This window comes from Tympanuchus pallidicinctus, unplaced genomic scaffold (genome assembly GCF_026119805.1).
Source record: "Tympanuchus pallidicinctus isolate F22 unplaced genomic scaffold, pur_lepc_1.0 scaffold8, whole genome shotgun sequence".
Classification (NCBI taxonomy): Eukaryota; Metazoa; Chordata; class Aves; order Galliformes; family Phasianidae; genus Tympanuchus; species Tympanuchus pallidicinctus.
Genome location: NW_026294802.1, coordinates 31,146,241 through 31,170,941, shown reverse-complemented (window position 1 = coordinate 31,170,941; position 24,701 = coordinate 31,146,241). Strand labels below are relative to the sequence as shown.

At 37.5% G+C, this 24,701-nt stretch overlaps 1 protein-coding gene across 5 annotated transcripts in view; it reads left to right on the top strand.

The window, feature by feature from the left end:
- The window catches only part of MON2 (MON2 homolog, regulator of endosome-to-Golgi trafficking), a 75,699-nt gene that overhangs the window by 1,920 nt on the left and 49,078 nt on the right, over positions 1 to 24,701 (top strand). For 4 of the 5 annotated variants that reach the window (XM_052667599.1, XM_052667601.1, XM_052667600.1 and 1 more), the window contains exons 2-10: positions 12,663 to 12,726; positions 17,066 to 17,193; positions 17,874 to 18,005; positions 20,431 to 20,560; positions 21,101 to 21,198; positions 21,848 to 21,973; positions 22,726 to 22,920; positions 23,656 to 23,780; positions 24,085 to 24,224. In XM_052667599.1, coding sequence (XP_052523559.1) covers positions 12,663 to 12,726; positions 17,066 to 17,193; positions 17,874 to 18,005; positions 20,431 to 20,560; positions 21,101 to 21,198; positions 21,848 to 21,973; positions 22,726 to 22,920; positions 23,656 to 23,780; positions 24,085 to 24,224 — 1,138 coding nt within the window. Of the gene's footprint in view, positions 1 to 12,662; positions 12,727 to 17,065; positions 17,194 to 17,873; positions 18,006 to 20,430; positions 20,561 to 21,100; positions 21,199 to 21,847; positions 21,974 to 22,725; positions 22,921 to 23,655; positions 23,781 to 24,084; positions 24,225 to 24,701 lie in introns of those variants that run through there. The other variant, XM_052667603.1, reaches the window with a different exon arrangement.

Below are 24,701 nucleotides of genomic sequence, written 5' to 3'. Positions count from 1 at the left end.
GAAATAGCAGCTGCTAGACAGGTATTATAATTGCATGCATTTGTTCTAATTGTGATTGGATTTGACTGGAGCCATCAGAGGAGTGGCATGTTCTTCTGAGTGTCTGGGATTAGCACCAACTTTTTGAACTATCGTAGAATTTGTGAAATATATTTTTGCTACTTCATAATCTCACCTTATTTTTCACTCTTACAACACTGTTCTCATCACCATCACGTGCAGTATAACTTACGAGCTCACTTTGCAGCTTCTTTGCAACTTCCTAAAACTTCTGTGTAACTTTGTGAAGTTACTGTACTGTGAGGGGCCTACTGAGAAGTTCCTCAGCTAGAGTAAGTTGTGAGCTCTGCTGTAGTTGTTAGATTTAATCACTGCTTTATGGAGTGAATTTTGTCAGTTTTTGAGGGAATCTAAAGCTTTCTTCACAGCTGTTTGCTATGGTCAGCCCTTTCTAAAATCATGTATGTCTACTTTTATTTAATTTTGTTTTGATATTAATACTGTTAAAATCCTGCAAAATGCATTTAGCTGATAGTTTTGCTGCTGATGCAAGTAGCAGTATAGTTCTCAATTATGCTTGTTGCTCAAAAGATTTACTTTGACAAGTCATTTTTAATCAGTACTACCCTTAGAAAGTGCTGCAATCAGACACATGTTGTCTCTGTAATTAAAAAGGGGTTTAATTTTCACTTTGTAATGGTGCTTCAAATGCTTATGTTCTTAAGAACTAATTCCATACTTGTTTGCTAGGTACAGTGAGACCAAAACTGTATTAAATGGTACTTGGAGCAGACGGTGGGTAGGGTAGGTGACACAAAGGAGGAGCTTCATCTGATTTGGGGGATACGAGCAGGAGCAGGGCAGCTGGCTGTCTGCTCGTGATGATTACATGGCAATCTTTCTCTTCCCCAGATATCACTTCGTTTATAGCTAAGAAACAATAAAATATATTTTTGGCCTCTGAGCAATCCACACCTCATCTGTGTGTGATAAAAAACTCATGAGTAGAACCATTTGTTTTCCTCAGTGATGTCATTCACTGCATTGTAAAATGGGAGCTCCTGAAGCAATCCCTGGGTTTGAAATTGTGCTGCTGGCAGTATCTGGGGATTTAGTAAGGGTTTAGAATTTTAGTTCTTACTTCTTAGGAGTGCAAAAAATACCAATTACTACTTAATTTCCAAAAGACCCACATCTGTTAGTTACTGGGTGTTCTCATTTTTTTGTGTTGGATAGGTGTATAAATCCTTCTTGGTGCTTCTCAGACTGGCCCTGACTGCAGATGTATACTCAGCACGAGTGTTACCAAAGTGTGATTATAGTGGCTGTGTCTATCATGTGCCAAATTAATATTCCACGTATACAAGTAATGACACAGCTGAAAAATTGCATTCCTATTTTCACAATGTATTTCCATTTCCCAGTTACGGAAGAAGACATTGGCCTGAGATGTGATAGAAGCTCTCAGGGCACTTGTGAATTAAACAGTATCCTTGGAGTTTGAAATTACAGAGGATGAAGCAGTCTGGAGTATCAGCATCAGTCGTGCCTGTGTTATCTTAAGTAATCTGACATTTCTGCCAGGCAACAGCAGTGCTTGGCTATTATTCCCTTGTTTGTAATAAGCCAGGCTCTAAACTTTGTTCTCTGTTAGAACATTATAACACTTAATTTCTGACTGGGTGAATTGTGTGGGACGCACAGGCCTTTATTTTACTGTAACCTGTGAGTGACTGGGGCTCAGTGTGCAGTGCAGGTGTGTGGGAGGCGGGCAGCACTCCCTTTGGCTAAGCTTGTGCTGTCAGCCCTAAGGATTTAGAGGAAGTGCTTCCTCTTGATTGTTAACAGCAAACCCTTAATTGGATCTTTTTAACTGGAGTAAAGAGTTCTGTCTTATTGCAAAATTGAAAATACTTTTGTGTGCCAAAAAGGTTACCTTCTGTTCTAATTGCTGGATGATAACGCTGCAGTAAGTGACGTCTGAGCTGGGTAGATGGCTTCACTGGGCAAGAAGTGTTAGAAATATGATGGAAAATATTTGTGTATAGCAGAAGTAATGCAACTGAGGGGGAGAACATAAGCATACCCACAAAGTTCTACTCAGTCTGAAGCCCAGATTTGTTTCAGTGGTGTGTAACTCTGTGTTGTTCACACAGATGCAACCAAGCCATCTCGGCTTCATGACCAGGCCTGTAGTCAAAGAGGGTTGGTTTGTGGCCAAAGTGGGTTGGTTTGTTTCTAATAGCTGCAGAAGTGAACTGAGCTTGAAAAAACACAGCAAGAAATATTTCTGATCCAGCTCTGCGCTGTTGGAGACACTTGTGGTAGGAAACGGGAAGGGGTGGCACTGAATGCTGGGCAGGGTGGGCTTGGCGGGGCTCAGGGCTGCTGCGTGCAGGAGCTGCCTCCTGCTGAGCGCTCCTGTGCTGATGCACGTGGTGGTGGCTGTGTGTTTGAGGGTGATTGCTGCTGGGGTGATTTGGAAGTGTAGGTCTGGGGAAGGAATAATGTTCAGCTACGTCAGCTGAACATGAACATGGCTGTTCAGAGGAGCTGAAGTTGTGTTGTTTTTTGTTGTTTTTTTCTTAGCTCTGAGTTCTTTGGTGCACTAAAGTGCTCTCTGGGGACTTCTGAAGGGTCGCTTTTGATATCCTGTCTGTACTGGTTCTCTCCCAAACCTGTGTTTGAATCGGAGCAGGATTTCCTTTGTTTAACTATTTATTGAACTGTGTATGCCTTTGGCATACTGAAATATTTTTGAAACAGTATTGTCAATTGATCGTCTGTATCTAGGAAAAATAACAGAATCCAATTTTGATTCTTGTTTTCCTTCTCTCATAAGTAACTACTTGCAGACAAGCAGCCTTATTAAATTCTTTGAGGAGAAATTAAATCATCTATGTTTGTGCAGCTTCTGGATAAAACAAACATTTGTTAGGGTTGCTTAATTGCAGTAGAAGTGATGTGGGCTAGCTGGGCAAAGAGATGGGCTTTTCGCTTTCTGAGAGGCTGGCTGTGTTCTGTGAACACGGGTTTTGTTGACGTGGCTCGTCCCTGGAGTGCAGTCCTGCCTGCACAGGGAGCCACGTACAGCTCTATTCTCTGGGTTGAATCACTCTGGTTTTAGAGGGAAGTGCTGGTACTGAACGTATCAAAGGGCTGATATCAAAGCGTTAGTTCAGAAGCCTGCCTTCTGGGTAACTGTATGAAAGCACGTGTGAGGACATGCTGCAAAATGTAAATACATGCTAAAAAGATGCAAAACAGTTAATCAGCTTTTAACATTGAAGAGATCTTCAGGGTTCCTATTGCAACTGTAAGGAGCAGTTTAAAAAAAAAGAAGCTAATATTCAAGTATTAAAAATTGGCTTATTCCATAACGGTAACTATTTCAGAAAGTTTGTTAAATGCAGTGTAGTACACACCTAAGCTAAGAAAGAACATGGCATGCTGAAATGCCGTGTGATTTGGTCACTTGAGTCCCTGGATGTATTCCTAGCACTGATGGCTTTTTGAGAGTTCTGTGTTCATGCTGCTCTTGCCATAAAAAACAAGAGCCAAATGGAACTGGAGAAGAACAAATCTTTGTGTGTAGACCATTTCCTGTAGGAGTAACAAAATGTGGAGCCTTCTGCCTTATTTTTCTATTAAAATGAGTTAAATAATTCTGAAGCTGTAGTGTGTTGGGAACCTAAGCTATGGTAGATTGGAACCTAAGCTCTCCAGATTGATCAATTTCCAGGTTTTCTCAGTAATGTTTCAGAAGGGTGTAAAGTCCTTAGTTTTTTATTTGCTTTAATGGGTATTCACTTACACTATTTCAAATGAACCTTCCAAATACTATTTAGCTGACTTGTAAAATGCTTGTTGTCAAAATTGGGCAGCTTGCACTTGACCATGTATATCGTGTGTGTGATTGAGGATTATTCTGTAGTTTTCTTTGATTTCCAGTAGCAGAGCTGATCACTTGAAACAGGCAAGGCTATTTTCTACAGTTCTTCTGTAGTTCCTGAGCTTTACCAGTTGCCATGTCTTCTAGCTTCATGTTCGGAATCTATTAATTTTGAAGTGTTTTTATTCAATATTGATCCATGTACAGTAATGTTTTTTCAAAATTACTTTAACAGTTGCGCTGTTGCATTTCTAGAGGAGTGTTGTCTATACAGATAGTTCGTTTTTTAAGACTTAATTCTAAACTTCATCTCATCATTTCAGTCTTTGATAAGAAATACTGTGTTTTCAAGCATGGCTGACAATATGATTATAGACCTGATTTCACCATCATATAACACTTTACAATTGAATGAATGGAAAAAAAAAAAGCACCAGTATTTTCTGTACCTCAGTCTATCTGTAAACTTCTCACGGTAGGCTTCAGAGTAAGATTAGGTGCTGAACTTTGGGTGTCTTCATTGATCTTGCAGGATCAGTTCATTGTGGAGATAAGACTGATGGAGCAGATAGCCAGGGGATTGTTTTAGTTCATTGCCAACACACCTATTGAAATACATTCATAGAATCATAGACTCACAAGGTTGCAAAGGACCTCCAAGATCATCTAGTCCAACTGTCAAATGGATGGCTACATTAAAGTCTTTTATCTTGGCTTCCAGCTGCTGATCCAGAACATAGAACATATCTGCATATAGTAGTCTCAGATACAGAGACTCAGGCTTAGATACCTGCAGAGAGCCCCTGCTAGTGGGTCAGATTAATGCTCCTTAGTTCTGAAAGCCTCTCCTTAAACTGTCTTCAGTGTGATGGGAGTCCAGCTACATAAATGTGTGTCTCGATCTTTTATTGAATCCCTGTCTCCTTCCCGTGGCTTCCTGAAAATTGTACAGGAAATCTGTAGCAGAAATTCTTGTCAACTCAAGATCCAGCTTGTACCCAAACTACCTGGCACCTGGTGAAGAAACAGCGTTCAGCAAAGTGATGTTACTGTCAGAGGCTTACAGTCTGACTAGGTGACTGCAGCCAGTGCTTGTACCAGTGCCTCAGAAGCATCCTACTCCAGTCTGTTTGGATCAACAAGCTGAAGGCAAAATTAAAATCTGCAGCTTAGAAGCAGGTTTTTGTGTAGATTGATGATCATTGTGAAAAAAGTATGTAATGAAATTTCAAGTCATTTATAAGCAGTTGTGCTGTACTAGATGGATCACTCAGAAATGTGTCAATGCTTGATGCAGGCTATGTCAGGATGTCCATATGCTGTATATAGATACATAAATATAAATTATTGAAATGTATAATACAAAAATATATCCTGATTCTATTTTACTGTGCAGGAGAGAATATAACTTAAAAATTTGTCACTGTTTGTTCTGTATCAAGTCTTAATTATTTTTTTTTCTGCCTGTATCATTGTTGAATGCTTCTCATTCTGATTTGCTCCATTGATTTGTATGTGATGGTTTTCCAGCTGAGGTGTAGTGTTTTGATTGTCAAATGAAAACTCTTGATATAAAATGTTTGCACTGCGTTATCCTAACCTCTACATTTGTGTCAAGTGAGGTACCTCCAGAGGTACCAGCTCGGAAGCAATTAACTGGCACCTCTCCTGGCATTATTGATGATTAACCTTCAGGATTCTGAACAGCTTGCAGTATCTGCAGCCAATTTCAGAAGGTTTATGGACCAGAGGAGCAATGACTCCAGTTAAGTGAAATAGCACTTTTAACATCAGGCAAATATATTGGTTGCACTGTAGCTGGAAATCGTAGAATCTCCAAGGTTGGAAAAGACCCACAGATCATCCCGTCCAACCATCCACTGATCACCACTAGCTCTTACTAAACCATGTCCTTCAACACAATATCCAAATGTTCCTTGATCACCTCCAGGGTGGGTGACTCCACCATTTCCCTGGGAACCCCATTCCAGTGCCTGAAAATAAATAAATAAAAACTAAATCTGCAATATCATATCTTGAATTGGTCAAGAAAATTTAAAGCAGATTCAGCTAGCACTACTATTTTTCCCTCAGCATGGAACTCCTGTAATTGGGAATGGCACCATCCTTGAGCGCAGTCAAATCCAGCAGGAATTAGTTTGGCATCTTCAACTGTAGTCCCTGTTCTTGGGGTTAGAATTGTGAACTAATTGTTCCCTCTATTAGTAGATAATGATATGGAGTAAAAGAGATGAGTTTTGTTTGCGTCTCAGGTGAAAACTGTTTTGTGTGTGAATAGAGGCTGACCATCTGTCTGTACTTTCTTGTCTTTAAGCACTAAATAAAGGTAACACGAACTTTTGAAGTGGAAAGTATAGTATTTCTTTTATTATTTTTAAATAGGGCTGTTTGGCAATTCACATAAATCACAAATTCCAAACATAAAGCTGAAAAACTGTAGCTGCTGATGCTTTTGGATGGAAGGCTTTATGATAGTGAAAGTGGTTTACTGAAATTAAATATTCAGTTTGTTGGAAAACTAATACTATTTTAGTATGATTGCTGAGATTCTGTGGCAGAAAAATTAAATTGAGAAACTTATGTAGGAATTATTATTAGAAGTGTTTTGAAAGAAGAGTTATTGTTTTCCCTGCTTTCTTTGTCCTATATGTAACTCTAGGATGGCATATATGTGTGAGCATTGATTGCAACCAGGTTCACGTTCTCTACAGCCTCCCATCAGATAGGTGTAGGCATTTGCAAGCTCTCCTCTTAGCCTAGTCTCCTTCAGGCTGAACAAGTGCAGCTCTCGCATCATCTCCAACCCTGCTCGTCATCCCTCCTTATGGTCTTGGTAGACTCTGGCTTCATCCTGTCACCTCAGTGTCTGCTTTACACTAGTGAGCTTGGAGCTACTCTTATGAGAATGTTGCTGGAGAACAGTGTGCAAAAGGCATAAGACTCCCTTACTTGGCTTGCTGGCTACACTTGTACTAATACAGCCCAGCTGTTCCTACCAGCTCGTTTAGGTTCCTCTGAATAAAAACCCACCTGTGCATTGGGCATTACCCCAAATTTGATATCTGTCTGTAGGCTTTACGCTATTACCTGGGCTGCTAATAAAGATGTTAAATGCAATTAGCCCCACTGTCCATCCCCAAAGAGAAACATTAGTAAGTTGTCACCAGCTGGGCTTCATACTACTTGTAATTATTCTTTGAGCTGACAGTCTAGTCAATCATCAACTCACTTTATTGTCTGCTGGTCCACACCTCACTGATTTGACTCTAAGGGGGCTTATACTGTGCCATGGAGAATGGCCTCAAAGGCTTTGCTATGCTCAAGGCATACAGTATGTGCTGCTTTCCCATTACCTGGCCATAAGATCATTGCAGAAGGTGATGGTCAAGTTCGTGCTAAACATGTGTTGGTTGTTCCTGGTCACTTTCTTGTCCTGCCTATGCCTAGAAATGACTTGGCCCATAACCTCCCAGTAGTTGGTGTGGATGTCTGTGTGCTATTCCTTGGTTTCCTTTGAGATGTCCCTGGTTCTCTTTCTAGTCCATTAAATAACCTTCCTTCATTGCCTTGACACTAATCAGGTGCGGTTTGTAGGCTTGTGTGTGTCTGGTTGGCTTAAGTACTAAACTCACATATTCTGAAACTGCTTCTGCAGATGGTGGCACTTTTCCAGAGGCTCTGCTGGTAACTTTGTTCCAAGCCAGGAGAACGTGAGCAAGCTGTAATCCAAGTACATTAAATCACTGAATACAATAATTCCCTGGGAGTACAGAGTGCTGTCAATCAGAACTAGCATTTCACCAGTTTAAATCATAGGTAGAATGAGTATATATAAAAGAAAAGGGTCTGAGTAGGGATTGGTCTCCTGAGGAGAAGGATAAAAATACAGAAGGAAACTACAGTGATTTTTTTGTGCAGATGTGGTACACTTGAGTGCTTTCATGATGCTGATTTACTGTGTGAGTTTTTGTGGGTGTGCCTTTTCTAAATAATAGTTTTGCAGTGCAGTAATGGTCCAGAATGTACTTTTGCAAAGCAAGCCAGAATAACATTGAATTGAGACAGTAGTTTAGCCAGGACAATCTCTTAGCTAATCTGTTGGGTGTAGAGTTAGTGTTACAGTGAGAGAGGCAAATAATTATAGACAAAAAGAAATTGCTCCATTTTTTTCATGATAGATGTGAAAGTGACTGTAAATGATATATGTTACTATCATCCAATCATAGTAAAAGGGTTGCAAACAGTACGATGTAAGTACCAACACAGACCAGCATTCCCTGAAGTACTGAATGCTTTTGTTTTCAGAAAAGAGAAGTCAAAAACTTGCAGAGGAAGGGCAGCAAACCTCCCAGCAGGTTTGATATCTCTTGAGATAGCAGTTTGCATGTAATTGGAACACGAGGTCATTCAGAGTGTTAATGGTGGAAATATTTAATTTTTTTTGTAAAAATACAATCTAATTGTAAGTTCATATAAAAATATATTTGAAGTGGAATCAATCCATAGTTGAAATGAGTACCTGCGTGGTTGTTACATTAATCATCTTTATGCAGGTGTGTAATTTTTGGTTTAGAAGAGAAAAGAAAAGTAAAAAAGAAAAAATAATTGCTGGCTTGTAATGGTGAGACACCAGTTTCTTTGAGGATGAGCAAGTCGATCCTTTTTAAAACCTTCTTAAAAATGATCTTCTGAAACATTTAAAAAATTGCTGAAACAGTGTTCTTTTCATTTTCTGAAAAGGGCAGCTGATAAGAAAGAGGTTCAGGATTATAACTGTGTGTTATATTTTCCTCAGGAAGAGCTGTTAACTGTCCTGTTTATCAGTGAAAGAAGGATAGCACGTTCACCCTGACACCTGGGGGAGAGAGCAGGGATCACTGTGGAGCAGCTGACTGCTGCCAGCTCTCAGCCCAGCTGCCCACCAGCACTGTATCTGCACACACACATTTTGCCACATTGCAGTGGGGCTTCTGTGATGTCTTTGCTTGTGAGAGGTAAAACACTATTCCAAATAATTTCAGGGTTATGTACGCTGAGTGCCATTACTTCTAATGGCATTCTTTGCTCGGGCTACCAGGTAACATGATCACTGTGACATTAGCTATACTGGGATCTTGAAAGACATGGAGCTCTTGGAACAAGTCCAGAGGAGGACCACTAATCTGATCAGAGGGCTGGAGCACCTCTTCTGTGAGGAAGGATTGAGGAAACTGGGCTTGTTTAGCTTGGAGCAGGGAAGGCTCAGGGGAGATCTCATTGCAGCCTTCCAGTACTTGAAGGGAGTGTACCAACAGGAGGGGGAATGGCTGTTTATGAGGGTGGATGGTGATAGGACAGAGGGGAATGGTTTTAAACTGAGACAGGGGAGGTTTAGGTTAGATATTAGGAGGAAGTTTTTCACACAGAGAGTGGTGACACACTGGAACAGGTTGCCCAAGGAGGCTGTGGATGCCCCATCCCTGAAGGCATTCAATGCCAGGCTGGATGTGGCTCTGGGCAGCCTGGTCTGCTGGTTGGTGACCCTGCACACAGCAGGGGGGTTGAAACTGGACGATCATTGTGGTCCTTTTCAACTCATGCAATTCTGTGATCTTTTGCTACTGGAGACTGATCCATTCCAGTTAGATCTGAGAACTTGTACAGAGTCCCTAATCATTTGCAGATCTGCCACACGTCATGTCACCTGTGACTGGGTTGTGGGTACTGGTGGCTTCCCATTTTGTCATCCTCAACATCAACGAGTGGAATTGCATATCTAACAGTCCCAATATTAACTAGTATTTATGAGTTACAGATCTCTATAGTCTGTGTGCATGTATTTTGTGTGGAGAAATACATTCTGGGAATGGAATGTTACCTGGCTGTTGACCTCTCTGAGGGTGTGTGAGCCCTTGCCTGGTGTTAGCAGAGTGCCGAGCAGAAGTTGGCTGTCACCTGGCTGGTGCCTTTGGTTTGAATGGAGGGCTGGAGGGTCCTTCTGGACTTTGCTGTGAGATTATAGACTGTTTGAAGAGAAGCAAATAGGAGTATCCAGATGAAATTGATTTGAATATATGTTATCACTGAGAGCCCATTTCTGTTTTTCTTCAATGTTTCTCCAGCCAAAACTGAATCCTACAGTTACTGCAGCAGAAACATGAAACAAAATGCAATAGTGACAGTGTGTGCTTGAGGCGCTTTAGTTCAGCTCATTTCACAGATGTTAAAGTAGCAGAATAGGAAATGTAATTGACTAAAGGCTTCAGGTACACTTGAGCTTTGTTATGGTACAGGAATTATATATATTTGCTTCTTTGTGACTACAGTTAGCTGTGGTGCAACCGGAAACTTGTATAATGCTGCTTTTACAAGTGGTGACTGCTTAAAACAGATGCCTTATATTTATATATATATGAAAGTAAATAACTGTAGTTGTACCAGTAAATTCATAGAATGGTACTGGCCATATGCTTGATCAGTGTTGTAATACTCTTTATTAAAATATCCTTTTATAATGGGGCAGTAACATCTAGAGTGCTGTAGTAACATTTACATTGGTGTAAATTTGCAAACTTTATATCTATTATTACTATTTACCAAACTAAACCAAGCCTATCCAAGTTTACTTTTACACCGCTGGATATAAGATAAGCAGGCAACTGTTTGTAGCCTCATTTTTTTCTACTGTCTCCTTTTTCAATTGAAGTCCTTTTTTGTAAATAAGTGATTATTTTTTATACTTACAGTAGAATACGGTGTTTTGTTGTTATTGTTTTCTTTAATAGGTTGTGTGCAGTTAACTTTTAATTGTAAACAATTTGATTTGTAATTCTGACTAGAAATTGGCATTATTATTTCTTTGATTCAGAGGAAATTTGTCACTACTGGCTACTAAGAAAGCAATTGCAGTTGATGTGATGAGGCTTAGTTTGAAGGTAATTGGAAGTTGGACTGTGACAAATCCTTCGTATTAATGAATGGGAACAGTTTGTTGTGACACGACCCCTCATTAGCTGACAGTGTATAACTGAAGTGGAACAAGGGTCGACTTAACTTGTTGCACCATCTTAAGTTTTAAGTTAATGTAATTAAAATAAATGAAACTGTATTTGGCACTCCTCAATTTAATTATGCGGAATATGTATTTGCATGTTGCCATGCACTCATTTGAGCATGTAGTATATTAGTTTAGGCACTGTTGATATTATTCTATAAATATTTTTCATGTGCAAACACTGTTCAGCAAAGCTAATGTAATTCCTCAGAATTTCGCAGGTGTATTCAAATGATGGTAAGGCTGTGTGAAGTATTCCTATGCTTACGTTGGGAAACAAACAAAAAGCATGGAAATTTTAGGTTTCATTTTTTGAAATCTAGCTGTTGTGAGAAATAACCTTTATCAAATTTTAAATTCAAAATCAAATACTTTAGTTATGCAGTCATCTTTGTCTGTCTTTCTGGGAAATCTTGTTGGAATGGGATTCAGATGGAGGGGAAATGGTTCTCTTTGGCAGAGCTACGTGCTGTCACTTTTATGTTTCTGCCAGCACAGACTGGCTGCTTCTCTGGTTGGTGCCGTGCAGTGACAGCACCGTTCTCTTAGCAGGAATGTTAAGTCCAAGGAAATGTGGGAAGGCTTAGTGTGTAAAGTACACAGAAATATGAAACAGAATTAAAAGGGGCACTTATACTTTCAAAGGCAGAAAAGGAACATGTTTTCTATTGTTCGGGAAAAACTGTTGAGTTTCTTTTGGTATGCAATGTTTTATGGAGATTTCTTCAATTGTATCCAGGGCTTTATGAGGTATTAATGAATTTAAAAACTGGAAAGAAGCCATTTGCAGTGTAATTTGCATTTTTTTACACAGAACTTGCCAGTAATTTTAGTTTTGAAAGGTAAAGCACCTCTGTGAAATGTTCAGTTTGACTTCACTGCGTTAGAAAGCAGTGCTGGATGATTAAGAGGAGAGTTGGTCCCTCTCAGTGATTCGTGGTATCCCTGCTCCATTGCTGGCCCCTGAGCATCCCTCAGGCTGCTGGCCCAGGAGGGATGTGTGGTGAGGTGCACCACAGTGCTGCTCATGGGGACCAGGGGGCATTGATGTCAATGGGGTGTCATGTCGGGGAGTGCTGTGGGTACTGTTGGGAACAGAAGGCTTGTAGAGCTTACATGCAGTTAATTTGTAGAGGGAATTCAGGACACCAATTGCATGAGAAATTAGATTTTGTTCCAAAAATATTAGTAAAAGTGTTAGCTTACAAACTGAAAATGCTACTCCCTGACTTGAAGAACAGTGATAGAATTCATGTGCTGTGTACCATGTCAGTTTTATTAACTGGATTTAATTGCTCAAGTGTTGTGTATTAAACATTGATACTGTTACTAATATTCTCAGTTCCTTCAGCATTTCAACCTGATGAACGTGACAAGTTATAATATATCAAATTAGTTGTTTCATAGGTTGAGGATATACACAAACTGCTTGCCAGTTTGTTTTTTTGCTTGCTACTGACTTTTCTTTGCATTCGTAAGACTGAAAAATAATACAATGAAAACTGCCTTCTGAAAATCAGAACCATCGAATATACCCCCTTCTGTACTGTTCTGGGAAGGAATTTCACTTCCATATTAACTCTGCTTACTGAAAATGCTGCAATTTTATATTTTTTCTTCCAAGACTGTACAATTTTATTTATCTTAGATATGTTTATTTCTTTGCAGATATTGATGTATGCAACAGCATCTAAACTACTTATTTTCCTTCTACAGGCTGCTGAATCAGGAATAATAAAAGTGAAAACAATAGCTGCACGGAACACTGATATTTTGGCAGGTAATTATTTGCAGTGCAGTGGGAAAAACAAACTTGTGTTATAGATCAAAATGTTAAAGATACGTCTTGGATATGTGCTGTAATCCTAAATGCCTTTTAGTGTGTGCAATATCAGTGATACTATATTTGTAGGTACCTAGCAAAAAAAAACAGGAATGCTGAGAAATTCTACTTCTGTATCATGCTCATGCTATATTAATGCTGCCTGAGCAAGGACTCCATTTTCAGTGACTGTTCTAAAAAGTAATCATCCACTTAGAAAAATATGAAATTATTCAGCTTCACATTCTCCATGTCTTATTCACTGCCACAGCTGTTGTTGAGTGTTCAGTGTGGAGTTCTGGAGATCCTCATCTGTGTCTTTACTGTGAGAGTCTAGCCTTGGAGACTTGTACCTGGCAGGCAAAAATCCATCTTAATCAGAGACAAGGTCATTCAATTTCAGATGCACCATTGCCTTGAGGGACAGGAGATATTTTGCAAGTTGCAGCTTTGTAAGTGCTTAAAGCTGTTATCTCTGACTTTCCTCAGCTGTGTTAAATAGCATGTAAATTGATGGCTTTTTACCAATTGCTGGTAAAACCTTTGGCCAGATTTGAATGTCCCTGTATTAATGTCTGCCCCAGCTGTAGTCCAGCTTCTTTACAGTACTCAATTATTTGAAAGGTCCAAATGAAATAGATGCAAAATTACTTCTTAATTTGAGGTATGCAAATCAGTTGTTGTTAAGGAGGCACTTTCTAGAAGTATTTGAAATAGCAGTCCCATCCCTCAACATTTCCCTTTAATGCCTCTTTTTTATTTGTTTATTTTCTTTGTTTTTACTGCTGTCATGAATGCTGACATAAGTGGAAAAACTATGCCAGGTAATGTCAGCTATGCATCAAAACACACAAATGAACAAGAGAAATCTCCAGTCAGCCATTTGGGAAGCTAGCAACATTCTTTGACGTATAGCTGTATAAAGGTCTTTACATTTTAGAAAACTATATTTTTAATTTCCATTTCAAAGCGGGAAGATGTGAAGAATTATTAGTTTAAGGCATGGGTAGGCAGTCTTTTATCTTTCTGAGGGAATGCCTTCTGATCGTTGGTCATATTTTGTTATTAGTTTTCTTTTGTAAGGCTTATACTAGAATGTAGTCAGAATTTGTTTCATTCATCAAAACAAAACTGTACAGGCTTGTTTCTTTTGATAATAGGCTAATAACTTTTTTTCCCATTGAGAAATTGAGGAACAAAGGGTAACTTACGCTGAGCCTGCGCATTATCCTGCTAATTTAAATGCAGTGCCATTGAACAGTCTCAACTCTTCATGGACTCCTGTATTTATTTTTTTTAAGAGTCAGTTGTAACCTGATCTTGTAGATGAGTTAATATCCAGATTCTCTATTGTCTCCCACCTGGTATTTAATATTATTTTGAAGGAAGTTAGCACGTATACATTAGCTGAAAAAGACTACTGTAGTTGTGAAGTCTTGTGGAGTAAATATTTTTGACTGTTGGATGATTTATTAACATCTACCAGACATTCTGTTAATGTAAAAATATATTTTCATTAGGATATTATTATTTGCCATAAACTGTTGATTCATTAAAATAGGTAACTATATCAGACTTTTAAAAATAAGCTGACCTGATGTTTTCTTGAAGCCTATACACTGTGTGGAATTATAATTATCCTAGATAATTAAAAACAGAAAACAGATGTAATTTTAAAATGACAAACTTACTGTGATAATACAGTAGTAGTCCTGTGTCTGGTGATACATCTAACTTGCCAGAATCCTGAGGTCTCTGATGTAACTTGTTTCTTTCTCTTGAAAAAAGTTGGGTAATTTCAGAATCTTCATTTTTGGCAGCCTGTGTGTGCTTTGGAGTTTATTTATGTGAACTTGAGTAAATCCAAAGAGAAGTCAGCTTGTGATTTATAGCATGGGGCAGATGTGAGAAATTATTTCCACGTGGCTCAGAGATGTTCTGTTTTTAGATAATTCATGCTTTTGCTTTAGAAATTCTTTTTAAAAGATTATGACCTTGCTGATGGAGTGAAGTAGTCTCTTTTTCCCCAAATTTATTTTTGATGTGGTTCATTATGATAGATGTCTTTTTAAATAAAATGTTACTTAATTTTGGTATGGCAAATGGAAGCATAGCTGGATATAAGAACATTTTTGTGTATTTTAAGACTGGAACTCATGTAGTAGTTGATACCAAACTAGATCTACCAGATGTTTATTTCGGCTTCATAAAGTGAAAGTACTTGTACAGATTAAAGAAAAAATACTGTAGAAAATTTGTTTCTTTTTATTCTCTGTATTTACTGTTAAATCCCATGCAGTTCTGCCATTCAGAACTCTGTCATGAGTCTTAAGTGTTTTATGTTATCTTTTTTAAAAAAACGTTTCTTTCTATTTGATGGTTTGAATTTGTTGGTGAGTCAGAAAGTTGTGTGAGTAAAGAAGCATTTGTGTCCACTTGTGAGTGAGTTCTGTTGGCTTTGTTATAGGAAACAAAGCAGCTTAGCCATTTTTTCATGCTGACACATGCTTAAAATTATATCTTCATTCACATTTATGCTGATGTTTTATTATTTTTGGTAAGGCATTTGGTACAAGATCAGCCTCTTTCAATTGCGCATGCAGTAGTTGACTTGGACTGTATATGTGTTACCCATACAAGCTACTGCCTTATGTTTGGGCCTTTTTTCAAATCGTTTATAGTGATACTTAATAATAGACCTTCATGACAGCAAAACTTCAAATTCTTCAATAAATGATTATAAAATTGATAAACTTCACATATTTATGCGAGGATGTTTTTTTTTCTTTCTTTGTGGTGATATTTGTGTTCTACACGTGTTTATTATTACAGATAGCTAGAATGCATGGGAATGACATTCAATGTAAGTTCTTCACAATTGTCAGCCACGAGCATGTTTTTAATATATGAAATAAGGATGTGCAGCTAAAGCCTTAAAAGTTTGCATGAATCTCGGCTGAACATGAGCCAACAGTGTGCCCAGGTGGCCAACAGGGCCAACGGCATCCTGGCCTGCATTAGAAATGGTGTGGCCAGCAGGAGCAGGAGGTGATCATCCCCCTCTACTCAGCACTCGTGAGGCCGCACCTCCAGTGCTGTGTTCAGTTTTGGGCTCCTCACTACAGGAAAGATGTTGAGGTCCTGGAGCGTGTGCAGAGAAGGGCAACGAAACTGGTGAGGGGTCTGGAGCACAGGGCTTATGAGGAGCATCTGAGGGAGCTGGGATTGTTCAGTCTGGAGAAGAGGAGGCTCAGGGGAGACCTCATTGCACTCTACAACTTCCTGAAGGGAGGTTGTGGTGAAGAGGGATTTGGCCTCTTCTCCCAGGCAACGAGCAGGACACGGGGCAATGGCCGCAAGTTGTATCAGAGGAGGTTTAGGTTGGACATAAGGAAGAACTCCTTCTCTCAGAGAGTGGTCAGGCACTGGAATGGCTGCCCAGGGAGGTGGTGGAGTCGCCATCCCTGGCAGTGCTCAAGAGGCGTCTGGACGACGTGCTGCGTGATGTGGTTTAGTGCTTGTGGTGGCAGTGGTGATGAGGAGACGGCTGGACTGGATGATCTTACAGGCTGTTTCCAAACTTGAAGCTAAGCTTTTATTTCTAGAAATGCTCTTATGGGGAAAACATTTTTTAAAATGTCGGTGTGCTATGTTCTGTTAATTGTGAAGTTTTATCTCCTTTAAAAAAAAAAAGTTTCTGAAACTTGTAATTTTGATGAAAATACTTCTCTTTAGGAAGCTACCTTTCACATTTACACACTGGTTAAAAAATTCACAGCTGGGTGTGTTTATCCAGGACCTGTGTCCAGGATTCTCCAGCAGTTTTGTTGATGGCATTTTGCTCTTCTTCTTTTCAAGTATTTGGCATTTCTTGTGCCACACATTGTGTCGCTTTTGAATACAGTTCTGAGGTGATGCAGAGCAGAAGGAAAAGGCTCCTGGAAAGAGAGAGGTCAGCACTGTGCAGACAGAAAGAGCTTTGGTGTAGGCAGAATCTTACAGTTTGTAAGAAACCAAATTGGCTCTAAGTAGACATTTTGGATTTGGAAAGTTGCTCAAAGACAAAATGTTGAAAAAGGATAGAAGATATTTGGAATTAGAGCGTTAATGGTGGTTCTGGAGGCATGCCTTGGCAGCCCGTTGCCTTTCTTCATTTGGCTTTTCCCTGTGGTACAGAAGTAACTCCCAGATTTCCAGGACTGGAGATTAAATTTTCATAGTAGCTATGATTAACAGATTTTGCATTGTATTCTTCAAAGAATTAAAAATTGACTGTTTCCATGTCTCTTTTCAAAAGCACTGAAAGAGAACAGCTCAGAGGTAGTTCAGCCTTTTCTCATGGGTTGTGGAACAAAGGAACCAAAGATCACTCAGCTGTGTCTAGCAGCCATACAAAGACTCATGTCCCATGAAGTTGTTTCAGAGGTAAGATCAACCTTTACACAAATTACTAAGTGTTTCAATGTGAGTAGCACAGAGCTCAAACTGAAGATGAGTTGGTTTTTTTTGAGGAGGCTCTTTATGTTACACTGAACACAGTTTGCAAAATATATTGCTCGTTTTGATTTAAAAATGTAATTTAAAAGAAAACCTTTTTCATCATTAAAAAAAATGTGGTGGAGAAAAATAATAACTTCTAGAAGGAATTTGTGAACATTCAAAAAAAAAGTACTTTTAGTTTGCTTTCTTGTAGCGCAGGAACAGTCACTAATAAACCTGATTAAGACTGTATCCATGAAATTTATTACATGTGAAAATGCTCTGTATTGTTTGTTGTGTGTTATTTTAAAAACAAAATAAATGTATACACATTTATTGCAACATGAGGTGATATATTATGGTGCTGCCATAAAGTGTGTTAAGAAGTTGGTGAAAATAATATATCTGAATATTTATTTGTGTTTGCATAGTATAAAATTATACTGTTATTTCTCTGATATGAGCAGAAAATAAAGAACCCTCTTGAATTTGGACCATACATTAAGAGATTTCTGTGATACTCAGTTACATACAATTATGAAAGTACTATTCTGACAGGTGTACACATGACGTGAATGATATATAAACATCATAATTATTGGCACAAAATGACTTCTTTTTGGTAGGCTGCAGCAGGAAACATTATAAACATGCTTTGGCAACTGATGGAAAATAGTCTTGAAGAACTGAAATTGCTTCAGACAGTTCTTGTTCTTTTAACAACCAATACAGTTGTGCACGATGAAGCACTATCCAAGGTAAGTACATGTTAGTGCCAATTATAGTAATTATAATATCCAAGAGGAAAACTGGGAAGAAGTTTTATGTATAAAGCTCTTGGAAATAATGGAAGAAGAGGGAGATATCTTGAATTTTTTGACTCTGTATTGGCTTTATACTGAACCGTGAAAATAGGATTTCTTTTATCTTCCTTTTCACTCTGTCTTTTAATTTCTCCACTATAAAAATTCCTAACCTAATGGGAACATTAAATAAAAAACACTGGGTAATGCTTATTCTTCTGGTTTACTAAATTTGTTTTCTATGTGTTCAAACTGAAATAAGCGCACATAGCACAGCTTAAGCTGTCATGAATGCAGCAAATATTAGAAGCTGCCCCCCACCCTGCCTTAAATCTATCACATAAGTTGTATAGTTATTGCTTTTTCAGTCAGAACTGAAATAATGTTATGGTATAATTTTAAACTAGTACTGCTTTGGATATTGTGTTCTAGCTGAAACAAAAAAACACAGGTATTCTGATCTCGTTATATTTGTCATATCCATCTGCAAATTATGAAGTTTGATTTCTTGATTCTATGTATGTATTCTTTTTTTAACATAAGGAATTTTTTTGACAGATCATTGCAAACTTCCATATTTGTTTTCTTTGTCTTCCATGTATCGGTTTAATATGGGACGGTTTTGTGTTTCCTTGAGAGAGCAGAATTCAAGAATATTTTTAAGGTGTTCTGCTCTGATGAAGGGATTCGAGTTATTCTTTCCTTCAGATTTTGGAGAAATATCTTTGCAGTTAGATGAGTAGTTACTAAAAGCATTATTAATCTAAGCAAGGAAAGGAAAAACAAGAAAAGAAATGAAGGCTGGGTTATAAAGGTCTGCTGAAGCCAGAAAGATAATGGAAAAATGTGTAGAAGACAGAATGGAAATTTTCTGAGGATTGAAGGATTTGCCGGTCTGTCCGTTTTGTCTTGGGTATTTGCACTATGGCAGAGACACTGCATCACCAACTTGTTTCTTTATTCCACATGCTGCTCATTTTCCGTATTAGATGCTGTGTTCTAGGGCAAAAGAATATTTTTTGAAGAAAATGTTTATCATTTAGAACGTAGGATTCTCAGTAGCAGATGTTCTAAAGCAATGTGTGGTAATGTTATAGATTGAATTTAGGCTGTAGAAGGAGGCAAATGTTCACATGCTGCGATTACTAGAAAATCTAATTGCTGCACTGTTAACAAATTGTTTACAGCAAAATGAAAACTAGTGTGTTTTAGAACTGTATGGTCAATTTGGGGCAGGCTTTGTCTGAGACGAGAAAAAAAATTCATGTTTTTATCCAAGGCTTGGAATCACTAGAGTTTCTCAGTTGATCAAAAGTAAGCCTTAATTAATATGAATAAAATAATGGGTTGGTTTGTTTGCTTTTTCCCACAAGATTATTTGGAGAACTGTTTGAAAGGTTTTTTTTTCCATGTTAAAAAGTTCATGAAGAAAATGAGTTTGAGGCAGATGTGTGTTGAATATTCATGTTTCAGCCTGAGTGATTGAAATTATGAAAATTACTGGTAAACCTTCTTGTAGAGACCCTTAATATGCACATTGCAGTTAGATTAACCTGCAAGTAGTGCAACATTTTTTGAAAGTCCAGAAGTGTATGATGTATGGCATAATCTAAGTGGAGTCCACAGACAGTTTACAAAAAAAAAAAGGAAGTAAAAGAAAATTGTGACTCTTGTATGGCAGCACATGGCACCGTACCTGGGCGTGGCTGAAGTTCATGCAAGTGCAAGGACATGAAATAAAGGTAGAAGAGCAAGAAATACAGGTTTTACCACACATACAGATGTTAATCTTCAAAATTCATTATAAGACCATTAATTATGAAATTATGTGTTAGATGCAGTAACAAATCCAATGGCAAACAATATTCAGGTCACTGCCTGCACAATGGCACATCAAAATATGCACCTTGGGAGGAACGATAGCAGCCCAGCTAACATGGTTATTTAAGTGTTGTGATTTATGTAGTAGAGGAACTGTGTAAAGTTATTCACATTTTAGCTTTGAAGTTGCCTAATGTTTCTGTAATTAGCTGTATAATCCTGATGTCCTTATTGACCTTAATGTTCATACAAATTGTTTTATGTAGTTGATTGCTGTGTATTCTCAGTATGATGGTTACTGTTTTATTGGTGCATTGTAGCATCATCTGTTATTACCACTTCTAGTTTACTGTTAGGGAGGATTACTAAAGAGAATTTTGGCTAGAATAATCCATAAAAGTTATTCTGGTTCTTCAAATTTAAAATGATAGAACTAGGTTTTTTCAGGCAACCTTTTGACAAACGATAGTGGAAAATATTCCCCAGTCAGCTATCTTGACTTAGCTAAAAGGTGAAGATTTACTGCTGTGAGGTGATCTGTTTATTTATTTATTTTCAGGCAATTGTACTTTGCTTTCGATTGCACTTCACAAAAGATAATATCACAAATAACACTGCAGCAGCTACAGTGCGACAGGTAGTTACTGTGGTGTTTGAGAGAGTGGTTGCTGAAGATGAACGATACAAAGGTGAGCATACTTTTTTCTCTGCTTGCTTGTTTTAGCCTGTTTCAGCAGACATCAAGTGTTTATCTTTTTCAGATAACGTTATGAAAGATCTAAGCATTATTCATTTTTATGGTCTTTTGTACGTTGACTTGTATTTACAAGTGATGAAATTTTCAGTGCCAATCCAAGTCAGTACTATATAGAGAGATTGATATAAAATAATAAAAAAAATCTTTTTTTTTTTTTCCCCAAAGTGTGAGAGCTTATCTTCAGGTTAGTATTGTGGAGGAGTTTGGGGTGAGGGAGCCAATTAAAGTGAAGATACCTTAGAACACTTAGTGTGGAATAGGCCACAACAGTGGTTCTAAAGAGGGCATTCATTGTAAAGAGCTTGGTATTCGTGATCTGTGGTATTCCATTTAATCTCTATTTCTATAGAAATAATAAGCTGTTGAAGAATTATCTGGCCATTCTTTTAGAACCTCTTTGTGAGAACACTTAATGTATACTTGATTTTGAACAGTTCCTTGGTTCACAAAACTGATTTTTGTTTTCACACAGACATTATTGAACAGCCAGTTGCAGTTCAAGGAAATAGTAACAGAAGATCTGTCAGTACACTGAAGCCATGTGCTAAAGATGCATATATGCTTTTTCAGGTAGTTGGGCAGCATATGCTTACACATTTGCAGTATGATTGGGTGCTCTCTGTCTCTGTAAGAAATTTCAGAAATTTGTTTTTTGGCATATTGGTGAGGTCCTTAACTAGAGCTTCAGGCCTTCTTATATGTATTTATTATAATTGGCAATAATATGCTGTATCCGAGAGGGATGGTTGGAAAATGAAGACAAAGTGGCGTAAGAAAATGTTTTATTATGAATCTTAAGTATGCATGTTGACATTTAGTTTGAAGTTCTTATTTGCTTTAGCCACACACTGCTAGCATAGTCATACTTTTTGTCTTTAGTAATGTATATTAGTGTAAAATGTGTGACAAAAGTAAGAATTGTATTCAGCATACCAATAAAAATTTCTTGGCTTTGCAAAGTCACTAATCTTGAGATATTTTTGAGGGCAAGAACAAGCAGAATTACTGCAGGGATACCAGCAAATAAGTAGTTTTATTTTATTGTATTTATTTATTTATTTTCATAAGAACTTAAGTAAAAGATGGGTTTGAGAAAAAATTGCTTTGAAATTGTTACTTACCAAGGATACAATGTGTGTAGATATTGTTGTAGACTCAGGAAATTATTACAGCAAAGGACTCTGAAGAAAATCTAAATGTTACTGTGTTTCTTTTTAAGGATCTTTGTCAGTTAGTTAATGCTGATGCTCCTTACTGGCTTGTTGGTATGACAGAAATGACCCGAACTTTTGGCCTTGAACTTCTTGAGTCAGTCCTCAACGACTTTCCACAAGTGTTTTTACAAGTGAGTAGTTGTCAGAGAGAAAATTAGGAGCTCTTTTTTTCACGTGTGTAGTAATAATTCCACATCATTAACTCTTTAATTTAGCATGAATACCACTTTCAAAAGAAACAGACTATTACATGTTTGATCTTTTAGTTGATGGGGAAGTAGTGCGTGCTTTTTGACCACCTTTTTTTTTTTCTTTCCATCACATTCAATTTGTGCACTCTGTGGAACGTGTTGCTCTGTTTCATATTTTATTTTGCCAGTTGTATCCCTATGAAGTTGTATTTTCCTATCTTGAATTATTTATAAAACTTTTGATGATTGAGCTGTGTAACTTAATGAGAACATTAACTCTGCAACACTTGCAAAGTAGAAGCAATTATAACTCTGATTTGTGTGCATCTACTGCATACTAAGGCACCATAATCTTATGGTAGCATATTTTAGCAGATGTTGTCTAAATTAAGAAGTTTAATATGTAAAAAATGATGTACTTGCAGGCTATTGTTGTTTGCAAGATATAGGAACAGGAGTGCAAGTATGTACCTGAGAGTGTGATTTCATCATGCTTTTTGGGAACTTTACAATATCTGCCACTCTTTTCATTTCATTAACATTTAATTGATACCAGGATTTACATGACTTCAGAGCCCCTGATCTTAACAGTGCATGTAAATAAGATGCATAATCAGTGCTACTGATGGCAATTGAAGAATATCTGTTATTAATTTGTTTTGAGCATGAATTTTTCTTTCATTTTCTTTCAGCATCAAGAATTCAGTTTTCTTCTTAAAGAAAGAGTATGCCCTCTCGTCATAAAGCTCTTCTCCCCAAATATAAAATTCAGACAAGGTTCTAGCACATCATCTTCCCCAGCACCAGTGGAAAAACCGTATTTCCCCATCTGTATGCGCTTGCTAAGAGTAGTTTCTGTTTTGATTAAGCAGTTTTACAGTTTGCTGGTAAGAAATGCATTCAAATTTTCCTTATGCAATCCTGTTTTGCCATGTATATGCCATTGCTGTGGTAAATAATAGCATAAGTTCATAGGACATGGGAAATGTTGACTTGTACTTGAGTAAAAATCATCATTCACTTATAGATATTTGTGTTTACCTGTATGATACACATATAATTTTGTTAACTGTAGACTTTCATAAATTCTTAGAATAGGTTAAGTGTTGTCTTTCTTGTAATGGACTGATTTGGTTAAGCCAGTTTTGATCTTATATTGTTTACCTGGCTTTAAATATTGTCAACTACTGTGCTTTGTCAGTAATTGCTAAGAGGCTTTGGACCTCTGATGCTAAAGCTGTTGACAGAATGTTCATAAAAAACACATGTTCAGCTGTTCTTTACCTTCTAAATGTTAGGCATTTACTTAAAAAATAATCTTTTTTTTTTTTTCATTTATTTACTGTAGTGCATTTATTTTGTAAAAGTATCTATAAAGAATTTTAAAGCCTTTAATACAATTGCATATGTACTGTTATCTTGTCAAAACAATACTGTAAGTACTAGGTATGGTTTTTGTATGTTTTTTGAGTAAATGCTTGTTGAAGTGTAGTTGGTTGTTTGTTGTTTTTTTTTTTTTAAACCTGTGCATAACTTGTTTTAAGCTGACACAAGAATTCAGGAAAGATATTTTGCATAAAGTTTTTTCTCTTAATTCAGTGACTATAAACTCTGTATTTTAGGTGACGGAATGTGAAATATTTCTGTCATTGCTGGTTAAGTTTCTGGATGCAGACAAACCACAGTGGCTAAGAGCTGTTGCAGTAGAATCTATTCACAGGCTTTGTGTGCAGCCTCAGCTATTAAGGTATAACATACAGCAAGTTTCCCTCTTACTTACATTTTAAGAAATCTTGTTATTTTTCTTTGCTGGAAAATGCTTTCTAAAACATTTTAAATAGGATGAAACTTACATTCAATAAACTCCTGAAGGTAATTGTATATAAAGCATTAGGCAATGCTGATTACCCAGGAAGGGATGAATTACAGTTATTTGCATATTCCCAAAAAACATTTATCCCCAACTGATGGGGTAAATGATCTGATTTGCAGAAAAAAATTTAGTCTCTAATTTATCAAATGGTTCTTATATTTTATAAAATACTTTTCAGGTCCTTTTGTCAGTCCTATGATATGAAGCAACATTCCACTAAAGTTTTCCGGGATATTGTGAATGCATTGGGGTCCTTCATCCAATCTCTATTTCTTGTACCAAGTACAGGGAATACATCAGTGACACCAAACCAAACTGGTAAGGCTTTGTCCTTATTATAGTTTTAATTTTCCAGTTGTTGTTTTTTTTTTTTCTTGTAATAGTAAATTCTGATTTGATTCAGTATATGCTTGGTTTGATATAGTCCTGTTCTTTACTGTTTATTTATCTGGAAAGCTAGCTTGAAACAAACACTGTAGCTCACTCCGAAAGTAATGCCCCATGTTTATTTCCATGGAAAATATGATAGATACAAAGAGTCCAGTAGCCTTATTTGATAGAGCAAATTCTCAGCTGCAAAACACTATTTTTCGACGTACCACCATTAGCTCTGTGTTTTTGCCAGCAGTGAGCAAAACCCTGCATGCCACACTTGTAAAAATTTGCAGCAGTGGAGGTGATCCACTGTTATTGTCAGTGCTGTTGAAATGCACTGCCCACGGCTTCACTGTGCTCTCGCCCACTTTTTGGTCTCCATAAACATTCAGCAATTGTCAATGAATGTCAGTGGGTGCA